This window comes from Lupinus angustifolius, chromosome LG15 (genome assembly GCF_001865875.1).
Source record: "Lupinus angustifolius cultivar Tanjil chromosome LG15, LupAngTanjil_v1.0, whole genome shotgun sequence".
Taxonomy (NCBI): Eukaryota; Viridiplantae; Streptophyta; class Magnoliopsida; order Fabales; family Fabaceae; genus Lupinus; species Lupinus angustifolius.
Window position 1 is genome coordinate 20,545,786 of NC_032023.1, and position 22,295 is coordinate 20,568,080.

General features: G+C 33.0%; 3 protein-coding genes across 7 annotated transcripts; all 3 read right to left on the bottom strand.

Annotated features, from left to right (window-relative positions):
• LOC109327487 (transcription factor E2FC-like) lies at positions 2,125-6,336 on the bottom strand. 2 transcript variants are annotated; one of them, XM_019560651.1, is made up of 13 exons: positions 6,050-6,336; positions 5,115-5,292; positions 4,952-5,002; positions 4,736-4,821; positions 4,485-4,573; positions 4,349-4,403; positions 3,751-3,803; positions 3,616-3,666; positions 3,484-3,532; positions 3,332-3,397; positions 3,180-3,256; positions 2,779-2,977; positions 2,125-2,679 (listed from the first exon to the last, which is right to left on the bottom strand). In XM_019560651.1, the coding sequence occupies exons 1-13, from the start codon at positions 6,182-6,184 to the stop codon at positions 2,605-2,607; spliced, it is 1,164 nt and encodes a 387-aa protein (XP_019416196.1). In that variant the 5' UTR covers positions 6,185-6,336; the 3' UTR covers positions 2,125-2,604. The 2 variants fall into 2 exon arrangements, with proteins under 2 accessions (XP_019416196.1, XP_019416195.1); XM_019560650.1 differs by having other exon boundaries at positions 2,126-2,679; positions 2,779-2,980.
• LOC109327504 lies at positions 10,053-14,720 on the bottom strand. Of its 3 annotated transcripts, none has more exons than XM_019560678.1 (11): positions 14,201-14,720; positions 13,890-13,947; positions 13,206-13,300; positions 12,951-13,128; positions 12,248-12,482; positions 12,040-12,161; positions 11,866-11,932; positions 11,675-11,759; positions 11,215-11,565; positions 10,919-11,134; positions 10,053-10,628 (listed from the first exon to the last, which is right to left on the bottom strand). In XM_019560678.1, the coding sequence occupies exons 1-11, from the start codon at positions 14,288-14,290 to the stop codon at positions 10,203-10,205; spliced, it is 1,923 nt and encodes a 640-aa protein (XP_019416223.1). In that variant the 5' UTR covers positions 14,291-14,720; the 3' UTR covers positions 10,053-10,202. The 3 variants fall into 3 exon arrangements, with proteins under 3 accessions (XP_019416223.1, XP_019416222.1, XP_019416221.1); XM_019560677.1 differs by having other exon boundaries at positions 11,669-11,759; positions 12,248-12,476; positions 14,201-14,719; XM_019560676.1 differs by having other exon boundaries at positions 11,669-11,759; positions 14,201-14,718.
• LOC109327972 (endoplasmin homolog) lies at positions 16,523-21,554 on the bottom strand. 2 transcript variants are annotated; one of them, XM_019561182.1, is made up of 14 exons: positions 21,319-21,554; positions 21,085-21,238; positions 20,907-20,987; positions 20,680-20,791; positions 20,461-20,587; positions 20,216-20,354; positions 19,603-19,726; positions 19,287-19,468; positions 18,958-19,173; positions 18,697-18,862; positions 18,372-18,507; positions 18,122-18,272; positions 17,572-17,979; positions 16,523-17,017 (listed from the first exon to the last, which is right to left on the bottom strand). In XM_019561182.1, exons 1-14 carry the CDS (start codon positions 21,504-21,506, stop codon positions 16,754-16,756), a joined length of 2,448 nt encoding a protein of 815 aa, XP_019416727.1. In that variant the 5' UTR covers positions 21,507-21,554; the 3' UTR covers positions 16,523-16,753. The 2 variants fall into 2 exon arrangements, with proteins under 2 accessions (XP_019416727.1, XP_019416726.1); XM_019561181.1 differs by having other exon boundaries at positions 18,372-18,510.

Below are 22,295 nucleotides of genomic sequence, written 5' to 3' on the forward strand. Positions count from 1 at the left end.
TATTAGTTCAGTTCCTTGATCATTCTTAGGCAGACATGGATATTAAATGCTAAGCATGATTGTTATAAACCTGGTACAATGCCTCTTCCCTTTGTGTCAAATTGATTAACCAATAATTATTTGTCTATTTTATAAATCAAAGCACTGACTTTTCTTTCTTCCTTTTGCTAATATAAGCAGGGTTTTTATATGCAATAATTCATGATTGGTAAATCTTACCACTAAGATTTGTAAGTCACCTCGTTTTAAATAAATTATTTAAAATTTCAAGTGTTAAGTGAGTGAAATTGCCAGCAAGTTTTTCATAATCAAATAGTGAATATTGTATTAGAGCACCGGCAATGATAACAAAAAACCGTTCGTGACGAAATAAACACGCTCTTTGTCCAAGTTCACCACTGGAGAGGAGTTGTTCTTGTTTTTATTTCGTAATGGTAAATTAAATAAGCACCATTTTTAAAGGTGCGAGTTAGCATTAAAAAATGAAAAAAAAATTGTTACGAGAGAGAAATACGAATATAGAGTAGGTTTGTGAGGTTCATTTAAGAACGAAAATAGAGTTGCACAGTTAAATGTGATTTTGACTTGAATTGCTTAAGTTGTTAGAAAATATAAACAAATATAAAATAATTAATGAGGCGAGAACTTTTGTTGTATCAAAGACTTGGTTCAAAAGCATTAGCAAGAAAAAACCAAAACCATATGTTATGCTGTTAATTACTGTCTTCAAATAACTACAGGTACTTTAAGGTGCATCAATTCAACTTCAGATATGTTTGGTAACAAAACGGTTCTGTTGTCTTGATGTAGTATAGTTACTAAGTACCCGTACCCATGTTGAAGAGAACCGCGTATCATATGACTATGGTATAGTTACAAAGGCGAGCAAGCCGAACAGATTCGATATCTTCCCCGAAAGCTGCATAGACTTTGAAGTCCAAATGAGAAGCACATGAACTCTTATCACATTGAACAATGGCTCCTAATCAGCAAATACTAAAGCAAAGGGCAAAAAATAACATGGACCACAAACATAGAAATGATTCACATTTACATCAACAGACCAGAGAGTCTTAGAAAAGCAAAGCATTTTAGCATTGCTACAACATATGATGATTGCATTAAGTGAAAGAATCAAATTAGGATATATAATCAGTGAATTGTAGAACTAAGAAAAGTAATAGCTAAAGTTAAAATAAGTACATTGGAATATAATTCCTCAAGACTCAAACTTATAGTAGCTTGTGACAAGCCAGTAACCTAGAAAGCAGGGATGGAGACCCATTCATGTCTCACTTGGTATACCAAACCAATCATAAAGTTCCATTCATTTAAAAACATAAATTAATATTTTAATATTATTTTGTGATGTTTGATTGGTCCGGATCGGACAAGTATCGTTATTTAGAAAGTAGTTGATAAAAGGAAAAAACATGGGTGCAAAAACAAGGACCCCGATCTAATGGTTCTTCCTCGGCCCAACCTTCTCTTCATATTTTAAGGGGTGGGCATAAGATTTATTCTTTTATCATTTTTTAATGTTGTTTGGATAATATATTTTTTTTACCTCTAATCAGTTTCTAGACTAAATAAATGTGCAACTTCTTGTGTAAAAAATTTAAAATTACTACTTCCCAATACATTAAATGTATTTTAAAAATTCTGGTTGCTTCGTCTTTTTAACAATAAAGATAAAATTTAAGAATGAGACTTTAGCTTTCTCATAAGTTTATGTATTCATGTGCTATGAACTTATGATTGATCAGAAAAGCTTAATAAATTATATTCTAACTTAAATGTATTTTTTAATCAATCACAAGTATATGATACATGGAGTGACGCGTGGGACAGCAATACATATCATATTTTCTATTATATATTAGCATTTTGAGAAGGACGGCCAACTTATATTTTTTAAATTAGTAAATTTAATGTTATATACCTCTACAATAAAAAGTATAAATCAGAAATGATTGTTAAGCATGAAAGGAGCACATTTGTTGTCTCACAGTTTATGTCACTATGTGTCATAAATTTTAACCTAAATATATTTTTTTGACCAATCACAATTCCATGGTACATGGAGTGACACAAATGTGGGACAGCAGATGTGTAGCCTTTCACCGCATCCTCACTCACCCTACAAGATCTTCATGGACCTAGGATACTGATTTGGTCATAAATGACAGATATCTGCAACTATCTTGTTGCACATTAGTAGAATCACATTGACTGCACCAGAAGGTACAATTATTACTGTCATAAGAATATTCTATGATATACATTTCCAATGCCTATCTCTTTGATCTGGCTTATTTGTACTTGCCAAGTTAGTTCATAATAACAGGGCACGGTCATCCTAGTTATCAGCGTCTCTCATTTACACGTTTGATAATCATATCAGTCAATGATGCTTGTTTTTTTAGCAAAAACATCATGCCCCTATTGGGTTAATCATCTAGAAGAAGCTAATCTATTTCAACATAACTTCTCATTTGCTAAAGAGAGGAAAAAACATTTATAAACCAAGAGCCTTCAAACCACTCAACTTGCCTCCAATATTGAGGTAATATCAAAGAATCAAATTCATATTATGAAGTTTAGTTAGAAGTTACTGCCACCCCACAAATCTGTTAGGCTCACTCCAGGATCTGTTTGAAACCAATAGTCATCTTCGACCTGCAAAAAAAAAATCGCAAATGACGGATATGAGTAATTATATTTTAATCACAATCCATAGGAGTAATTCAATCACTGAAGGCTTCAGGTTATACTTACTTCACAATCCCGAGGAGTAATTTCTTGAATTTCAAATTCCTCTGAGCTCAAAGATTGGTAACTTTGAGGAGCATTTTGTTGATCATCCTGGCCTTCTAATAGTCCCACGCTCCTCATTCTGCAGTGGTCACTATTCCATGGTTGATCTATTAATTGAACCTGCTTGATACTGCTATCCTCAAAGTTGCTTTTCCGCTTGCTTCTAGAAGGAAAAAAAGATTAGTTATTCAAAACATAAATACAAAATAAAAATAAAAAGGATATTAAACTAATATAATCATACAGAATAAAACATGTAAAAAAGCAATAAAGAACAGAGTAATGAAGAGAGGATTAACTTTTCACCAAAAAAAATTAAACAGTGAATCAATTCCGGCTGCAATGTTACATGAGAAGAGTACCTCAAGAGGTGCAAAGATATCGGTCCAGTTGCACTTCTAACAGTCATTTTGTACTGCTTTTGTCGGAAACCGAATTCCTGCTCATTCAAGTACGAAAATTAGACACATGTTTTACCAAATAAATTTAATGCCCATATGAGTATAACACTCACCTCGTCTGGATCAGGGACCTCAATGAAGCTAGCTTGTGGAGCCTTGATTGCAATAAGTTCTTGATCCTGTGAAATAGAAAAATTAAAAACTAAGTGGGCAGTGATAATGGATAAAAAAATGGTCATACATTTTAATATTGGTGTAAACTGACCTGGAAGCATGGAAGGTTAAGAATATCTTCCTTGGTAACGAAAAGGTATCTAGTGATCAAGCAAGCTAACTATCAGGTAAAGAAACAAGAAGAAATCAAAACTCATATGAGAGAAGTTGTAAGACGTTATACTTTTGAGAGTTTTTTCTTTCCTGCAGGTTTCTTAGAAGCTCTTGATTTTTTCTGAGAAATTAACATAGACGTTGTTTAGAGAAACAGATAGGGCAGCCATCAGAAACGAATTCAAAAACAATAATGATTGCAAACCTTATACATTCATCAAGGTTGAATTCCTCAGCATATAGACTTTCAACCTCAGCCTGCAATGAGGCAAATTATTCTCAGTTGTGGACCAAATCGTTTGCATTTTTCAGTACATATTATTCCATAAAAGATGAAGCTTACATACAAAGCTGGCTCTAGTCTATCCTACCCATCTAATGTAGAAGCAACAAGACCAATTTATTATCTATCCTGGTCTGCCGATTAGACTGTTTTTAAGTTGTAGCGTAATTCATTAGCCACGTGATATTAAGATTTTACTCACCTTAGAACCTAAATTGAAGAGCATAATATCTTGTATTGTTTGGTAAGAACACACAAGGTAATAAAAAACATGTTCATTTTGAGGTTTCTGCTGAACAAAGATATCCATACAAATAAGTGTGATATCGAAGTTGCTTATGAAACCTTTATTTATATTGTTTCAAGAAGAATGCCATAAGTTATTCAAGTTGCAACACACAAATGAGGTGATATGAAAAAACGACTCTAGATATTTTAAATCCAAAGCAATCACTCAAACTGTGCAGATAAGGGAATTATAGAAACATCTGAAATAGCCGCATGTAAAAAATCCCAAAACCTTTAGTCTAGTAACTTGATCATCCAGATCGTGTTGCCCATATCCATCATATGCCCTGTTCATTAGGTCCACTGTGTCATCATATCAAATGTACTATGATCAAAATAAACAACCAAACAAAGGATGACATATTTACTTCCACCGTATATGGTTCTTTGAAGTTTTCTCAATCAACCCTATTCCTTCAAGAACATTTGTAATGTCATAAATCCTCCTTTTTTGGACCTGCCAAAATAAATGTCAGTTGTAGTGTATAACAATCAAAACAATGGCAGGAAGTAGAAATACAAGTACGAAATTTTCGATTAATTTGGATTTTGGACAGAGGAAAAGCTCAACAAGCAATGCCAAAAGAGCCACGTAAATAATGAAAGACATTTTCTATACCTGCAAGATCTCAGTGGATTTATTTAGATCCAAGGTAGCATCCTTAGCCTCGTGGATCAAGCTGACAAATTTCTTCGTCAACAATCCTGCCATCCGTACATGGATAATATTGTCATTTATAAACTAAACAAATTAATAAAGTTACAATAAATAAAATATCATAGTAGAGGACTTGAATACTATATGTACAAAGAGATTATTCAAGTGTGGACTTACCTAAGGAACTGTCATAACGACAATTGCTAACTGCAGCCAAATTAGGAGATTCTGAAAGGAAAACCAAAGCATTAAAAAAAGCAACATCGTGTAATAAAAACAAAAGCGACATATTGATATACAAAAAGTTAGCTTGACAGAATTGTATCTAAAAGGCTGTTACCTATATTTGATTTGTTAATCCCAGATTTTCGTGAAACTTTGGATTTATTTTGATGCTTTCCTCCGATGACGGGTTCGGTTTGAAGTGGAGGAAGATTAACTGTTCTGCTCAAGGTAGGAGATGCTTCAGTAGTACTTGTCTGAGGCATGAAATTACTGACTTCATATTTTTGGTTCAACTGCATAGATATTTGAATATGAACATTTTAAAAGTAAGTAAGTTTATTACTAATTTACAAGGACTAGTAATTGGTAAATACTTATTTCTACAAGAGAAAACATTAATAATAGTTAAACCTTAAACTAACATAAAGGTCAATTGAGCATAAATAAAACTAATTAGAATCATAGTGTGCTTAGATTTTTTCAATTTTTTTAAAAGAAACAACTTTTTATCCTTCCCTAACAAATAATGAAAACCAAACATGAGCAAAGTAGGTTAAAGTCAACACAAGGAAAACATAGAATGGAAACCAAAAAATAACACTGAAATTAATTAAACATTGTCTAATATGACACTGCACGAATGAATTTATTATTATCAACCTCAAATATCACGCAATGGAAACAATTGAATGTGTGTGCCCTAAAAGACTCTCCATGTCCCATTCCAAATGAATAATCGATTTTTTTCATAATTCAATAAACAATGCACCACCCTGTATTTATACTTATACATAAAAACATATATTTAAATATGATACAACTAAGAATATATTTATGATCATGAAAAAAAAGTGTAACCGTAGTGTAGACAAAACGTAACAAATTATATACGTTTCCGAAACGGAAGAACATGAACCAGAACGCGTCATTTGAATTTCGAGTAATTGAATTATTATATTATTGAAATAAGAAAGCATAAGAAAGCAGAAGCTATATATATATATATATATATATAAAGAGATTGAAAGAAGAGAAAGAAAAAAGACTAACGGTGAGGGGTGATAAATGAGGATGAAGATGAAGGGAAGAGAAAATAGGAATAGGATTATTTTGAACGTGAGAATGAGGATTTAACAGTTCAAATTTGAATTGATGTGGACGGTGATCGTCGCCGGAAGTAGACATGAACGGAACGGAACGGAACGGAACGGAATAGAAGAAGAAGAAGAAGAAGAAGAAGAGTAGTGATGAGTCAAGAATCGTTGAGAGAAGCCGCCACGAGAAGCGGTGAAGTTAGTGAGTTCGAATGAACACGCCACCCGCTCTTTTCTTTTTTATTTTTAATCTTCACTTTTGGGCTTTTCTATTGCTATACTATTGGCCCACGTATTATTTTTCATCTATGCTCTTTCCTTCCTCGCTTCTATCTTTTATGGAATGTAATCCTTCACAACCCATCGTTTTCTTTTTTACAACATAGTCAAACTATTTCTCCTAATCTAAACTTTTTCCATTCCATGTATCACTTTAAGTCCTGAACCAATCAAATATACATATATATACATGCACGAGTAAGGTAAAGATTGATACATAGTTAAAAAGAATCAATAATGATTGAAAATGAATGATAACAATTAAAAATCTATTTACGATATTTCAATCCTAATATATAATTATCTTGTTATCTCAATGGTAATATTTTAAGATAATTACACTTCCTATTTGAAGAAGATAGCTATATAATGAAAAATATACTCTTAAAGCAAATACTAATACGATAAGAGGTATCAGTGGATGAGATAGTTATAATTAAATAAGGAAGAGAGATAACCTGTATCTATCTTTTTTGTGACATTAGGGGAGCTATCGGCTCCAAAAGCAGAAAAACACATTACAAACCCTATTGTAGGTCGGGGAGGCACAGTCCCAGAGTAAATTAATAGAATAACAGTTGGGTGCAACATCATAAACTTGAAATCTACGATCCAGATCTAGACCATATTTGGCGAGTTCGTCAGCAGCTAAATTTGCTTCGTGAAAGATATAACAATAGGTAATATTTGAAAGGATCACAAGAGGGAATGGATTTGGGAAACCAGCATAACACAAGGATAGGAGAAGCATAACCAGAACCTATTAACTGAACGCCGCTAATCGAATATGTTTCAATAACAACCTTCTGCAAACCCTCAGATGGTGCACCAGACAAAGGCCGACTAAAATACCCTAAAGCTCAACCTAATTTAAGTTTTATCTTATATATATGTTAATAAGATTTTAATTTTATCTGTTTTTAGTATTCCTTTTTGATTGGGTCAGATATATCATATAGAATCTAATTGTTATTATATATTGTATTTTCTTTAGTTTTTTAATGTAGGTATAAGACTCTCTTAGATTGAAATATCAAAATATTAAGTGGTCGATTCCTGAAAGTGAAAATTGTCAATATAAACAATCACACACCTAAAAAATTATATGTATACCCATATGGTGAAGGGTACTATTGGTATTACAAACAAAATAAAAAAGTGGACACAAATATGTTTAATTTTTAATATATTCAAGCTGGGAGGTTGCAAATTACCTCTTTATCCCTGCCTCAACATTCATTATTTTCCTCTTTATCCCAACAAGCTTTTTGAAAAGAAATTAAAATTATATTTGATTTTTATAGAAACTATTTATTTTTTTATTAATTTACTATATCTTTTTTTTTCCTTTTTCAGGAATAATACAAGTATTATGAAAAAATGTTGTCAAATAATTTTATAGCAATTAGTTTTTAATAGGATAAATATTTATTTTAGTCATGTTTTTTGACTTTACTACTTTTGTCCATCAAAAATTGAAAAACCTAAAATGATGCACATAAATTTTAAACATATGTCAAATTAGTCGTTTTATCATGTTTTATAACATCTAGCATGAACTAATTTGACCTTAAGAATTTGGTTCATATTTAACAAAAATTGGGATCATTTTGAGTTCAATTTTTGAGAAACCAAAATAATAAAGTCAATATAAGAGACTAAAATAGGTAATTACTATTTTTAATATTTGATGTTTAAGCTAGCTCATCTAAATAAAATTTGTTGCATACAAAATAATGGAACTCATATTCTTGTTTAATAAGAAACAAACATATACCAACTGAACTAGTTGATTATTTTTTATATATTTATAATATACGTTATTCTAGTTATTTTATTAGAACATTATGTTATTTTTATTTAATAGTATTTTATTCAATTGTATTTCTATTTAGTTTAGAGTAATGTTTTTTTGGTGCATAGTAATCTTCTTACCAAATAAACTTAATTATTCTCCTAATAACATGAATTCATATCGAGTTATAATGGATTAGTTCAAGTGACATATCCCATTTTATATGATCATAAAAAAAATACATTCATTTATCATTAATTTGTTCTCATTTACATTATCTCCATGGAGAGAAAGAGAGTCTCTCATATTCAATTTAGAGGAATCTCGTTATGTGTAATTTTCACGAAGTGGAAATTTAATGCAATAAATTATAAAAAAAAATGATATATTCTCCTGCTAATCTCTTACTTACAAGAAAAAAAGTGACACATGTTATGCTTTATGATTAAAATTGTATTTATTGTGCTTTATTACACGAATCATAACCGATATGCATCCTATTGAGAGAGAAAAGTAAGAGTGTGTTAAGAAAATAATGTTCACTGAAATTTATCATGCCTCATTCATTAGCCATCATTTCTTAATAAAGCCAAATTCAGAAAAGGAAAATAATCTGGACCATACATCTAGTCAGATTTTACAATCAAAATAACTGAAAAGATAAACACTATAAGCTATTTTAAGAGAGTTTTAATCTTCTACATAGTCTTTCATTCAACAAGGTTTTTGTAAGTCTTTTTTGGACATTTCTATTTTTTTGGGCTCTAACGTGGTTACCAAAATCTCATGTCAATTTATATGCTACGTGATATTGTCTAACATGAAGATATGAACAAAGATCCATTCCATTAATGAAGAGATGAATTATTACTTCTCATTTTGATTTCAAGAAATAAAAATGTGATTTTATTGTGAATAAATAGATAAATGTATCATAAGATTTTGTTTTTTCCTTTGATTTTGTAGTATTTACCTTTCCAGATTGGAGGAGAAGATATTTACCTTCATTCAATATATTTGTTGAAATTGAAAAAGAAAAGATTGTATTAATAAAATGTAGTTGCCAATTATTCCAATTAATTATTTTTTTGACTAATCACAAGCATTGACACATTGAGTGATTTAATTTTATGGGACAATAGATGCCCACCCAAGACACATATACAACCAAAATGCATGATACATTCAGCAACTTATAAGCATTATTAGATTACACTTTGTTGCAAGCAAATATAAGATTGGAGCATTCTATTGATGTATCAACAAGATATTAGTCTAGTAGTGTCACATAGGAGGGACAATCGTAAACCCGAAATGCATTAGTTCCTGTTCAAAAGTTGAGGTGGATATCATTGGTCCAAAAACAAATTATGATTAATTAAGTGATGATGTACCTGTTTGAGGTTGTTGGCATTTGCATAAAGCTCTACAGCTAGAACTTTGTCACCAGACAATGAGACAGCCTCTTTGTGTGTATCTCTGCCTTTCTCACACTCTCTTCCTTATTCATGTTTCTATTCCTTTTTCACTCTCACAGAAATTGGTGTAGTTTGGTTCAAACAACAATATGTAGTAGAGAAATGGGTTGGTTACACAAGTAGGAGTTAATTAATTACTAGAACTGTAGGTATAAGCTAAAGAGATACTTGTTCATCATGTAGTGGCTTACCAAACATGGGGTAAGAAAGTAAATTGCTTTTTATGACTCCTAGGCCTTTACTTGAGCCACATATGTAGCTTCTGAGTTAAGACAATTGTTGTGTGCGTGTAATTTATAGCAGATTGGAGATTCTGATGATAAAATCATGCACTCCTAATAGCCACTGTATAGCATTAGCATAATTTGGTTAAAGCTTAGATTCGTTAGTAAGGTGTCTTTTCAATTTTTTTCTTTATTTATTGTTGTTACCAATTCCTTTCCGCCTCCATGGTTATTACACTCACATAACATAAGTTTTGTGCCACTTTCTAAGTACAATTAGAAATAAAACAATGAAATATCTTCCCATGCAGAAAACTACCTTCATGTTGGATTTCAGATACGCTCATCACATAGCAATTGCAGAGATGGGGTAGGACTACTATGGAACCTGCCTCTACTTTCTTCACATACGGAAGGAAGACGAATGTTTAACCCATTTGTCCTGGATCGATGCAATGACGAAGCTAAGGCAAAGAGCTGTTGCTCAGAGATTGAAGTGATCTTAGATCCTAGTGCTTCAGGGCAACAAGGATCAATGACTTGAGAACATGAACTCGCTGCAGAAGAAGACCCATGCCATCCACTTTGCAAGTTATGATATCGGGCCCTCGCTATATTGTAATTTACAGCAGAACTACCTTGAGGAGCTGCTAGTTGCACCGCCCAGAAGCTTTGGTAATGTTGTTTATTTGAGACTGTTGAACTATAATCAATTCCACTTAATGGGCCACCATAATAATGTGGTTGATGCAACCGCACCTGCAGCCAATTAAAGTGTTACAGAAGAATACTTAATGTTAGAAAAAAGCTTCTCCAAATTTGAGATTGAATAAGGTGAGCAAATATTAGTAAATCTCCTATTGACTGGTTAAAGAGGGTTTAGATATCAATATAGTTTAATTAATCAGTGGTGTATGCACTGTTACTTGCTCATATCATGTTGCATAATGTAATCACTCTAACCTATCTTTATAAATTTGACCCAAGATTTTATAGTGCATGAATATAAGATGTAATAATGGGATCTAGCATGGAAGAAGATTAAAAACCTGGGGTCCTGCAACATGATGCTGATCATGGTAAGAAGTGGAGGCATATTGACATTGCGGCGTAGGAATTGGCATGAGACCATGCTGCTGTTGCATTGTCTGAAAATAAGGCACTTGATACTTTGACAATGGTTCCAACCTACTTCCACCGTTATTAAAACTATTGTTGACCTTTAACCCATTATTTCCAGAAGACAAGGACAAGAAGTTGAAACTCTGCAGAAAAGGGATAATCATCAGGGCATATGAAGGGTGGGGCAAGGATAGATCATTACCAAAAGTATTCACAAGCTCACTTGATTTTGAGGACCATACACCGTAGTTGTTGGAGGAGCCTGAGATATGTCATGATAATAGCTCTGCTGCTGAATAATACCATTCTTAGCTTCATTGGAACTCCTTGTAGAAGAGTGAACTGTTCCAGCTGCAGAACTAATTCCATTTCTCATCCCATTTAAGTTATCCACTTCCTTAAGAACTCCACATTTTGATACATGTTGTACTCTCATTTGTTGAGGTTTACGAACCTCACCTTCTTTTTTAACCTGTCCTCCTTTTGACACTTCTAAACTCCGAATAAGATGACTGATGTGAACATGAGCTGCACAACTCTTCCATGACTTCTTATATGAAACAACTTTAGGAATCTGCATTATTCGAAACAACCAATCTTGAGTGGAGTGCATAAATTAAGATAGAAGAGACTAATCATGCAAAGCAGTAGTAAGTATTAATTTTGTGATTTCTTACCATTACCCCGGAAGAACAACTTTCCATCACATCATGTTTGGAGGCACAAATAGCAGCATTCAGCCAACCTGGAGCTTTAGCAGCAGAGAACCTTGGCAAGAAAAACCCATCAAATTTGAGAAAGCAACTGAGGAGGGGTGCATGGAAAAGCTAAACTTCCTAACAAGGTCAACGGAATTGAAGTGCAAGAAATTTACTGTAAATAAGAAGCATTAGTCCCAGAAAATGCCCTTGAAGACAAGCCTGACCACAATGCTGGACCTTCTGGTAAAACAACCAAAGATATCTAGGTATCAGCTAAGAATGAAATATTTTGGCCTAGTCAGCAAGAGAAGAAATTTTATTTCAAGTATATTCCATCTAAACTTTACCATTCTCTTTTTGGTCCTTGACCACATGTCGTTCTTGCTTACTATCAATGTCCACCATCTCAAATTCCATATCTGGTTGCTTCTCAATCTGCGAATTCAGTGATTGTTTGGGCACATTTAATCTGCAGTGTGGTGATAAAACATGTAAATAGACATGAAAAGAAAATAGGTATTATAATGCCATTAATGCAACTGTAAAACTACCCACCCCATCACCAGAGACAATTTGGAGTCATGCAATGCAACTTTGCTGCCATTTTCACTCTTATCAATCATAGGCGTAGCCTGCTTTTGATCAGTGTTACGGGATGCAGTCAATAACTTTGCACTATCGGGAAAATCAATTTGTTGTTTATCAAATGTTTCATTTAATGAAGTAAGTTTTGCAGCTCCACTAGGTGACCTTTCAGGAGAAGGACTTGTATCCTGAGTAGTTCCTGAGGCTACAATACAAGACAAGAGAAAAAAAATAATTAGAATAGAAAAATTAATCGCCATGACAAACTTGCCACAATTTGCCACATCCTTGTGGCATGGATTCTAATTGATTTTAATACATTTGCACTTGGCAGCACCCAAACCACATTTTCAAAGCCTAGAACATGGTTTTGTGATTTTTGAACAAGTTTTACTTTATTTTTCAAATGTGGTTGGGATTGAAATGTGGTTCTGATAGAAGCATTTTTTGCTTTTAGGAGGATGAAATCCAAACATAATTTCACCACTCAATTCAATTCAAACTGAATTTTAACCAAAATCAAGTTACTTCAAAATCATTTTTACAAGCACACTGTGAAATATCCCATAATTAATAATGGAAAATTGCTGATTTGTTGATTGAATCCATGACACACAATTTATAGGAAAACAAAAAAATGTAACTTTATAACATGGGTAAGGGTGATAATAACCTTCAAAAGTAGCATTAACACTGTCCTGTGGTAAAGATTGGCATTCAGGTTCAATCTTACTAGCATTGGAGTCATTGTTAGGGAACATTCCAGCGAAGGAGAAGAGAGTCTCAGCAACTTCTTCTTCATCTTTTGTGATGGCCCCACATCCAACTTCACTAGTGGGCCACCATGATTTCTACAAAAAGTAAAGTGAAATAGGAATAGCTGACAAAAGGAAGCAAAAGGAAAAGAACTCTTACATATAACACTCACTTTGGATTTCTTTATGCCATCTTTTTTGCGAGATTCTATTCCCTGCACCTTTTCTGAATCACTTAAAGTGGATTCTCTACTCCGCTTCTTCATCGCTGTAATTTTTGCAAAGACAATTATACCATCTCTGATTTAGAACAACAATTTCATTCTTATTTGGGTGTCACACATTATTTTATAATTCATTACAACTCTCCATGAATGGCATATACTTTTTCGCACAATAGGAAACCTCTTTCTTATTACTACTTGTGTTTCATAACATCTACTTTTATCCCACAACATTTATTTCTCTCCTCACTTTCCCTTGCTAAGAACAACAAGAAGTATTATTAAGAACAAAAATCAGAAAACTTAAGAGCACGAATGTTCTTATTCCGTTAAAAAACAACCTTAATAACAAGGTTTCTCTTAGCATTAAATTAATTAATTAAACAAAAAAAGCTTTCCCTTCATTTCTCCTACAATTGAAGATGAAAACTTAACTTCAAAATAATATTATTTGAGGGAGTATCATAGAATCAATAGAATAAACGTGATAAAGAAAAGTATAAATTAAAGTGATAAAGTTAAGTTGCTTCAACTCTAATCCAAAATGAACAAACAGAAAACAAATTGCAAATATTAATTTTTCTTTAAAAAAATGAAATATTTGCGAAGCTTTTTAGCGTGAAGTTAACCTACCTGAACGTATCTTACGAGGAACAGAGACATGATCGACGCCATTGCAGTGCTTCAAAAACTGCCAAATAAATAAAATTCCATAAACAAAGTGTATGAATTAAAATATAATAAATTAATAATAGAAGATAGAAGATAGAAGATAGAAGATAGAAGATAGAAGATAGAAGATAGAAGATAGAAGATAGAAGATAGAAGATAGAAGATAGAAGATAGAAGATAGAAGATAGAAGATAGAAGATAGAAGATAGAAGTTAAAATATAATAAATTAATAATAGAAGATAGAAGATAGAAGATAGAAGATAGAAGATACCTTATTGGGAATTAGCTTAAATCTGTTATGAGAAGGAGAAGCGTGTTGAAAGGTTGATAATGCTTTAGAAACTGCACTCAAGCTTTTCATCTTCTCTTTCTTTAAACCTGTTATGACTCAAATATATAATGAAGAATAGAAGAAGGGAGAGACATTATTATTATATGTAAAGTAAAGACATAACGAAAAGAGTAATAAAAATAAACGACAAGTAAGTACAAATATAAATGTGTTGTTTTTGGTGTGTGTCCACCTGAACCAGAAGAAGAAGAAGAAGAAGAAGAAGAAGGTGATTGTTTTTTCTTCATGCGACGTCGTTTAGTTTGCGTTGAAAGTGGGTTATGTTTTCCTTTGTCTATTTTTTTCTGAGTTGAAAGCTGCATATGTGGTTCACACTCGATCATCATCATCATCACCTTTGTTCAGTGTGTTAATATATTATTATTATTATTATTATTATTAATTTAGAAGGTTATGAATGAAGAGAGAATAAATAAGAGTGAGAAAAGAATGAGAAGTGAGAGTAGCGGGGAATGGATGGGTGGAACAAAAGTACTAATTCCTGCCTCGTCATCAGAGAATCACCTTCATTAATAAGAATGAGGATCAGCTTTTCAATTTCTTTTACCTCTCCTTGTATTTTGAATCAATTGAAAGTTGACGTTTATTTGAAATCGAAAAATAAAAATAACATTTTTAAACTATTTAGTGTAATATAATTAGTTTGGGATACGTGGATAGGAAATTTTGGAACAATGGATCCTGATGCCATTGTTATAAGCACAAAAAAACAAATATTAGTAATATTTATGTATCCTTCTAAATATTTATACACATTATATATCATCTAACATTTATTTGTTGCAATTGAGTAAAACATTAAGGATTAGTTTGAAAATTGAATTTTGTAGGGGAAAGAAAAAAAATGGAAAGTAAGTCCTAAAATATACCTGTATGATAACTCTCGAGCCTTCTAATTTCGTTTCTTCTCCTCCAAAATCCAAGTCAAAAAAGAGATGATAATTTTTTTATGAGAGAAGTGTTACCCAAAGGGTAAAGGTATGGGTTTTGTTATGTTGGTGAAGTGGGGGCTTTAAATTGAATGTTAATGGAAATTATGCAATGAGAAACGGGCACGCACACCTGACAAGTAACAACTCCCACTTCTTCTGTTATAAACACTCACACACCTGTTCAATCTAATCAACGCTTCTCATTTTCCATTCATTGTTTTGTTGCCGTTGGATATAATATCAACACTCAAAAGTGAAAACATCACTTACATAACGTGTCCTCCACATCACATATATAAGTACTTCATTTTATTTTATTTATGATTTATAAGTAAAGTGGGGGATGAATTACTAAAGTTAATTAGAGCCTTGAATTGAAATTCAAATGTATATTACTATATTTATGACCAGGACTCATATTTTTTGCTTGACCGATAAATCTCTTCACCTTTTTCATTATTGTTCAACTTTTCAACAACACTAATTAGGAATAATTATTGCTGCATCTTACTCTAACACCATTTTAGATACAATTCCTAGTAGACTAGTATTGCCTACCCTTAACCCTATGCATATGAAATCTTATTATTTCAGACCCACCAATCAAAGTTGTCCTCAAGCCTCACCTACAAATGCACTCTTTCCTTCATTCTAAGTTTCTAATATTTTTACTTCTATATTTAAAATTTATTACACCTGATTAAATTATTTGCAAATTCAATTGAATATATAATGACTCCAAGGCAAATGTTTTACTAATTTTAGTGAACGATTAAGTAATTGTATATACTTTGTTGAATATGAAATCTTTTTTATGACAAAACATCATTTTTCAACCATGATGCGGACTGTAATTTAAAAAAATAATGCATAGATTGCTAATGATGTTATATAGATGTGTGTGAAAAGATGAGTACTTTCCATATGTTTCCCTCCCTTTCTTATTCATTTATTGTTCATTCCACTCCATCATATCCAAATTTATAAACAAAACATTAAAGTGAAATTACATTTTTATTCTTAAAGGAGAAAAAAAACTAATAGCCATTTAATCTAGTTTTATCCCCAGAGTATTAATCTCTCAGAGTATGATTACTTCTGGAACTCAAATACCTCACACAATGGTAGTTTAATGATCTTCATTTAAAAATTAAAAAACAAGTTTGGTAGTTTGATCTTTAGCTTAATTGATTAGGTACAAATATTATATTTTATTATTTGTTAAATAGTAAAATAACATTTTTTACTTTTCTTTGTTGAAAAAACTATTTTAAGATTTTTGGACCAGACGAATTTGATGTTGACAACGTAAGTAAAAAAATAAAAGACGGCATATTTTCTTCAAAGGACAACTAAATGCTAGGACAAAATTCCTGGGATAGTGTTGTTACGACTAATACGTTCCTTTATCAAACTACATTTATGGAATGAAAATAAAAACTCATGCTCACAGCTTTCTCCATCTATCTCAAAATGCTAAATCAAGCAACAAAGAAAGGGAAGCTGGAGTCCGTACGAAGGGAAAGGCTACCTTCAAAATCTACAACTCGTCCTTGACATCAGCAGCATCATTAGCAGCCTCAGCCTTTGATGTAGATGCAGCTTCTTTTGCATCACTTTCTTCAGACTCGACTTCTTCGGTTTCATCTTCCTCTTCAACAGTTGCTTCCGGATTAATGTCCAAGCTAGATTTCACTGAGTCATAAATGCGAGAAGCAAACTCCTTAGGGTCATTTAGAATGAAACCACTTTCAAAGAGAGCAGTCTGGTATATCAGCTGTGCTGTTTGCTTCACACTCTCGTCCTGAAATGTAAGCCGAATGGGTTAACAAATAAACCTCAATTCTGTTAGGGAAAGGGGTAGCTGGATAACATAATAACAAGATTTAAGTAGTGTCTTATATTATCTTTATGCCATAGACAAGGTTATAATAGACACCACAAAATTCTACCGATAATTCAAGCATTGAGTCACTACAAAAACCAAGCCAGTAGTAGATTCACTAGCCAAAGCAACATAAGAGTGTCTCAACCTTCAAGACGAACTCTCTTACAGGAGAATACAAAATCAAGCATTAGTGTGGCAGTTCCCAAGGTGCACATAATATAAAATGCAAGGCCATTAATTCACCAAGTGCACAAACAACTAAACATGCATTCAACAATACAAAAATCTGAGGGCAAAAGACAGAAATAAGCCAAAATTCTAGAGTGGACTGTAATACTTCAGAATGAAAGGAGCTTGACTCTATTGTGTCATAACAAACAAAGCAACAATGTTTTCAAATGTTAGTATCTCAATTTCTATTAGCACAGGGGGGAGTAAAAGCTAAGGGGGAATTCAAATATAGAACGTACCTCGGGGTTATTAACTACTCTATCCCGGAGTTCCTTGATAATAGGGTGCCTGGGATTGATCTCAAGAACCCTCTTGCCACGCATGTATGCTTGGCTGGCAGTATTTGATAAAGTTTGAGACTGCATTATCCTCTCCATGTTAGCACTCCAGCCAAATTTTGATGTCACTACCACACAAGGAGTGTTATCCAAACGGTTGGAAATCTTCACATCATCAAGATTCTCACTAGCAGCAAGGGACTTTTTCCACCACTTCGTAAGATCCTTAAAGGATTCCTTCAGTTCCTTGTCTTTAGAACTCTTCCCGAGTTTCAGGCCCTCCTTGGACACATTTTGGAACTTCTTGTCCTCATAATCCATGAGGTATTGCATCAAGTACTCATCAACTGGATCAGTGAAGAAAATAACCTGCAACAGATCAAAAAAGCATTTAAAAACACTTCTCAGCACAATAGAAAGACAGATTAAATATTTTTGTAAAAAATGAAAAAGTAATAGGCATATAATAAAAACTTTTTTGAAACCAAGAGACTTTGCATGAAAATTGTACCTCATAATTTTTCTTCTTAAGTTGCTCAAGGAATGGAGAGTTTTCTAATTGTTCCTTGCTGGCTCCAGTTATGTAAAAGATATCCTTCTGTCCAGATTTCATTCTAGAGATGTACTGATCCAGAGAAGTCAGTTTACCCTCGGACTTGGAACTGAAAGAGTTAAAGTATCAACAAAGTTGTTAACAAACAAAAGGAGGGAAGATAACATTACAGAATTTGAATTTTGATTACAGGAATTAAGTAACATACGTCTCAAATCTGAGTAGTTTTGCTAGACGATTTCTGTTAGTAGCATCTTCGATGATACCAAGTTTAATGGACTTCCCAAACTCCTTCCAGAACTTAGAATATTGACCTCTTTTCTCTTCATTATCAGATGATACCTCTTCTGCACCAAACATTGTGGTAGAAGGGCAAAGTCAATAAATGGGATTGATGAAACCTCAAATACATTTCAAAAACAGTAGAAAAGACCAAAACTTCTGAATGGCAAACAGCAAGCCTAAAAATTTAGGACTGACAGAAACAAGAGCTCGACTCCAACACAGAAACCAATAGATTTGTTATCCTATACCTTTCTTGTCTTTGTCATTGGACTCATCAGGATCCTCCTCAGCAATCCTCCGAATCATATCGAGGGCTTTCCTTATAAGTTTCTTCTTGATTGTCTTTAGACTACTATGTTGTTGAAGCATTTCTCGTGATACATTAAGTGGCAATGAGTCAGAATCAACAAGACCCTATTCCCAAAGTCAAAAAAATTACATTTGTTAAGGAAAAACATTCTGATCACCAAAAAATACAAAACCAATAACAAAGCACGTGACAAGGTTACCTGCAAAAAGCTGAGGTATTTTGGCAACAACTCATCAAATTCATCTGAAATAAACACTCTTCTAACATACAACTTCAGGTTGGATTTATTTGCATTATAATAACTCTCGTATAAATCATGAGGAGCTTTAGGTGGCACAAACAGGACAGCCCTGAACTCAACATCGCCTTCCGCGGTAAAGTGACTCCATGTTACAGGTTTCTCATCACTAAAATCCTGCAGAACACATAAATCCAGTACTTTATGAATATTAACAAACTTTAAGGCGGACTGAATTTATACTTCACGCCCTTGCAGTATCCCAATAATGATGAAGATGGAAACACTACCTTGGCAAGACTGTGGTAGAATTTGCTGTACTCTTCATCTGTAACGTCCTTTGGATTCCGCAGCCATATAGCTTTCACATCATTTAAAAGTTCCCACTCATAAGTTGTTTCCTTCACGGTCTTTGTCTTCGGCTTTTTTTCAGCATCTTCATCTTCACTTTCTTCCTCGGAGCTGGCTTTAGCTGATTAACAAATGAAATAAGGTATGCAACATAAGTTGTGATAATAAATACAAGAATGTTAAGAACAAAAAAAATGTTGAAACAGAGGTAATAAATGATGGGATTGCCCAACAGACTTCTTAAATTGTACATACATGATTCATCTTCCTCCTCCTCACTAGGCTCGACTTCATCAGCAGGAACCTCCACATCAACCTCTTTACTTGCCCAAAGATTGATAGGGAAGTTTATAAATTCAGAGTATCTCTTCACCAATTCCTGTCAAAAGAACATGTACTGAATCAGATGCAGCAATATAGTTCGACCTTAATGCTTAACAAACCTCAAATTCTCCTGGTGATACAAGGGAACCACATTCCAGAGGAAATTGAGTATAGAAGTGAAAAATAAGAAGAAAATGAAATATGTGGAAGGAAAATACAAAAAGATAGAACTGCTAATTTTTAAAGCCATAAATTTTCTGATGAGGAACCCATATAGAAGTTTCATGACTCAGAAGCTCAGTATGAAGGTACTGAAAACCAAAAGATGAAACAAATCATGCCCTTAAAAGACAACCCTATTATCAATTTTGAGCAAAGACAATAGGCGGCATCACCTGCTGTAGATACACAGTATATATTGTTGCCATTTAGATTAATGCAGAAAAGCCTTTAGTGTAGTATTACATTACGTGATAAATAACAATAATCAAATTCTTAAGTTATACTATAATATTAATAAATAAGCTAATGGTTTGATCCATACTTTAAGCTTAAACTCTTCCAAGTACTCCCCAGCCTCATCCCTGAGGTGTATCCTAATCTCAGTTCCACGTCCTAGAGGTTCATTCCATGTATCTTCTGAAATTGCAAAAGCTCCATCAGCTTTAGATTCCCACACATACCTGAAAGTAAAATAATTTTTTATTCAGTATGCTGCGGTCCGTTGTTTAAAAAACATTCGAGCTAATATTAATCAGAACCCAATTGCAAGTGTATAAAAAAACATACTGTATATCATCATTATGTTTACTAATGACTTCAACATAGTCTGCCACAAGATACACGGAGTAGAAACCAACTCCAAACTGCCCAATAAGATTGAGGTCTCCAGTTTTCTGCATTTTCTCAACAAAAGCTGCAGACATATATAGTAAATAGTTCCAGTTAACACACATCAAACCTCATTGCAAATGGAAATTCTTTCAGAAAATACCATAAGATACATACATGAGGTTCCAGATTTTGCTATGGTCCCCAGATTCTTTATTAAATCTTCCTTAGTCATGCCAATACCTCTGTCTCGAATAGATAGGATTTTCTTTTCCTTATCTAACTTAATCTGTCATTTCATCATACGCAATAACATGTTTTAACAAAACGTTCAACCATTTAAAAAACAAGACATGAATACAAAGCAAATATATTAGTACATTCATTTAAAAATTTAAACTAACCTGGATTTCAAGCTTAGCATTATCTCCTTCACCCAAAATCTCCTTATCGGTAAGAGAGAGGAACCTAATCTTGTCCAACGCCTATAATATACACAACACAGTGAGTTTCAAATTCAGAACCAGAAACTTAAGTTAATTAAAAAACCGCATTGCATTGCATGAAAGAAAAGGAACTAACATCAGATGCATTGGAGATCAACTCTCTGAGGAAAATGTCCTTGTTACTATACAGAGAATTGATGATAATATCCATAAGACGCGACACTTCAGCTTGGAACTCAAACTTCTCCGCATTGCTGCGAAGCGATTTCTTTGAGATCGACTCAGCCTCCCTAATTCAACAACAATAAAATCATAAACCATACTACATTTGAATAAACAACAAAAAAATAGATCAAATCAAATCAAATACCTCTTAACTACATCAGAATCCGTTGAAAGACCAGATGGAACTGCACCGATTTTCTCCTCCACTTTAGGTAGATCTACAACCTCTTCCGAATCACTCTCCGCATTTGCTTCAAACTTTCGACCTTGATCTGAAATGAGAATGAGAAGAGAGAGGAGAAAGATAGCGGAAGGTAGCGTCCACTTCCTCATCGCGGTTCTATGCTTCGATCTTCTCTGATTCGATCACTGAATCGTTTTTTCAGAGTTTCTTTCTCGGTTTGTGGTTTATATATTTGATTTTGGGTTTGCCAGCGTGGATTAACATAAGGGTTTATGATGTGGATTAAGTGACGTGGTGTTACTTTATTGGTTAGATCTCTTCTCTTTGACGTGGAGAGGATTGTGACGTAGACGATCGCACGAAATCCCAACTCTACGACGGATTTTATTGGCTATGCCTCTCCAGCTTAGAAACGTGGCATGATTCGATTGGTAATCGGTTCTCTTACCTACGTGGCAAATCATATTCTATATTATTCTTTTGTCCATAACTTGTTTTTTCAAATGGAAGTAAATTTATATATTTTGTAATAAAGTGATAATTTCTAATGAAACAACTTGATGCGTGCAATATTGTGAGTTTATGATTTTATCATAAAATAATAAAAAATATTAATTTCATTGTAATAAGGGTAGAGATAAGACGAAAAAGAGAAAAATGATAAGATATAGTTTATGGGAATTGATAAAAACGAGAAAGAAGTGTAAGATAATGTAGAATCTAATATAAAATAAAGTCTTTTAGTAATCAGATTACCTTATGCGAGTATTTGTATGATAATAATTTATTCTCCTATAATAAAATTGAAATTAGATAATATATCTACCTTATTTCTCCACTTGACTTTGTTTTCATTTAATTGTGTTTTATATTCATGGTTAGTTTAGACAACATATATTATGCAGTGAAATGATGAACTAATGAACTCATTACTTATT

Excerpts from the sequence above, each read along its gene's own strand:
- LOC109327972 (XM_019561181.1), bottom strand. The coding sequence starts at position 21,506 with ATGAGGAAGTGGACGCTACCTTCCGCTATCTTTCTCCTCTCTCTTCTC. Across the intron at positions 20,588-20,679 it reads AGCAAAATCTGGAACCTCAT|CTTTTGTTGAGAAAATGCAG; the intron begins GTATGTATCTTA and ends ATATGTCTGCAG. Across the intron at positions 17,980-18,121 it reads TTAAGAAGAAAAATTATGAG|GTTATTTTCTTCACTGATCC; the intron begins GTACAATTTTCA and ends GATCTGTTGCAG.
- LOC109327487 (XM_019560650.1), bottom strand. The coding sequence starts at position 6,184 with ATGTCTACTTCCGGCGACGATCACCGTCCACATCAATTCAAATTTGAA. Across the intron at positions 3,804-4,348 it reads ATCAAGTTACTAGACTAAAG|GCTGAGGTTGAAAGTCTATA; the intron begins GTTTTGGGATTT and ends GCCTCATTGCAG. Across the intron at positions 3,398-3,483 it reads TTAACCTTCCATGCTTCCAG|GATCAAGAACTTATTGCAAT; the intron begins GTCAGTTTACAC and ends TCTATTTCACAG.
- LOC109327504 (XM_019560676.1), bottom strand. The coding sequence starts at position 14,290 with ATGAAAAGCTTGAGTGCAGTTTCTAAAGCATTATCAACCTTTCAACAC. Across the intron at positions 13,129-13,205 it reads ATGGCATAAAGAAATCCAAA|AAATCATGGTGGCCCACTAG; the intron begins GTGAGTGTTATA and ends TACTTTTTGTAG. Across the intron at positions 10,629-10,918 it reads ATCATGTTGCAGGACCCCAG|GTGCGGTTGCATCAACCACA; the intron begins GTTTTTAATCTT and ends AATTGGCTGCAG.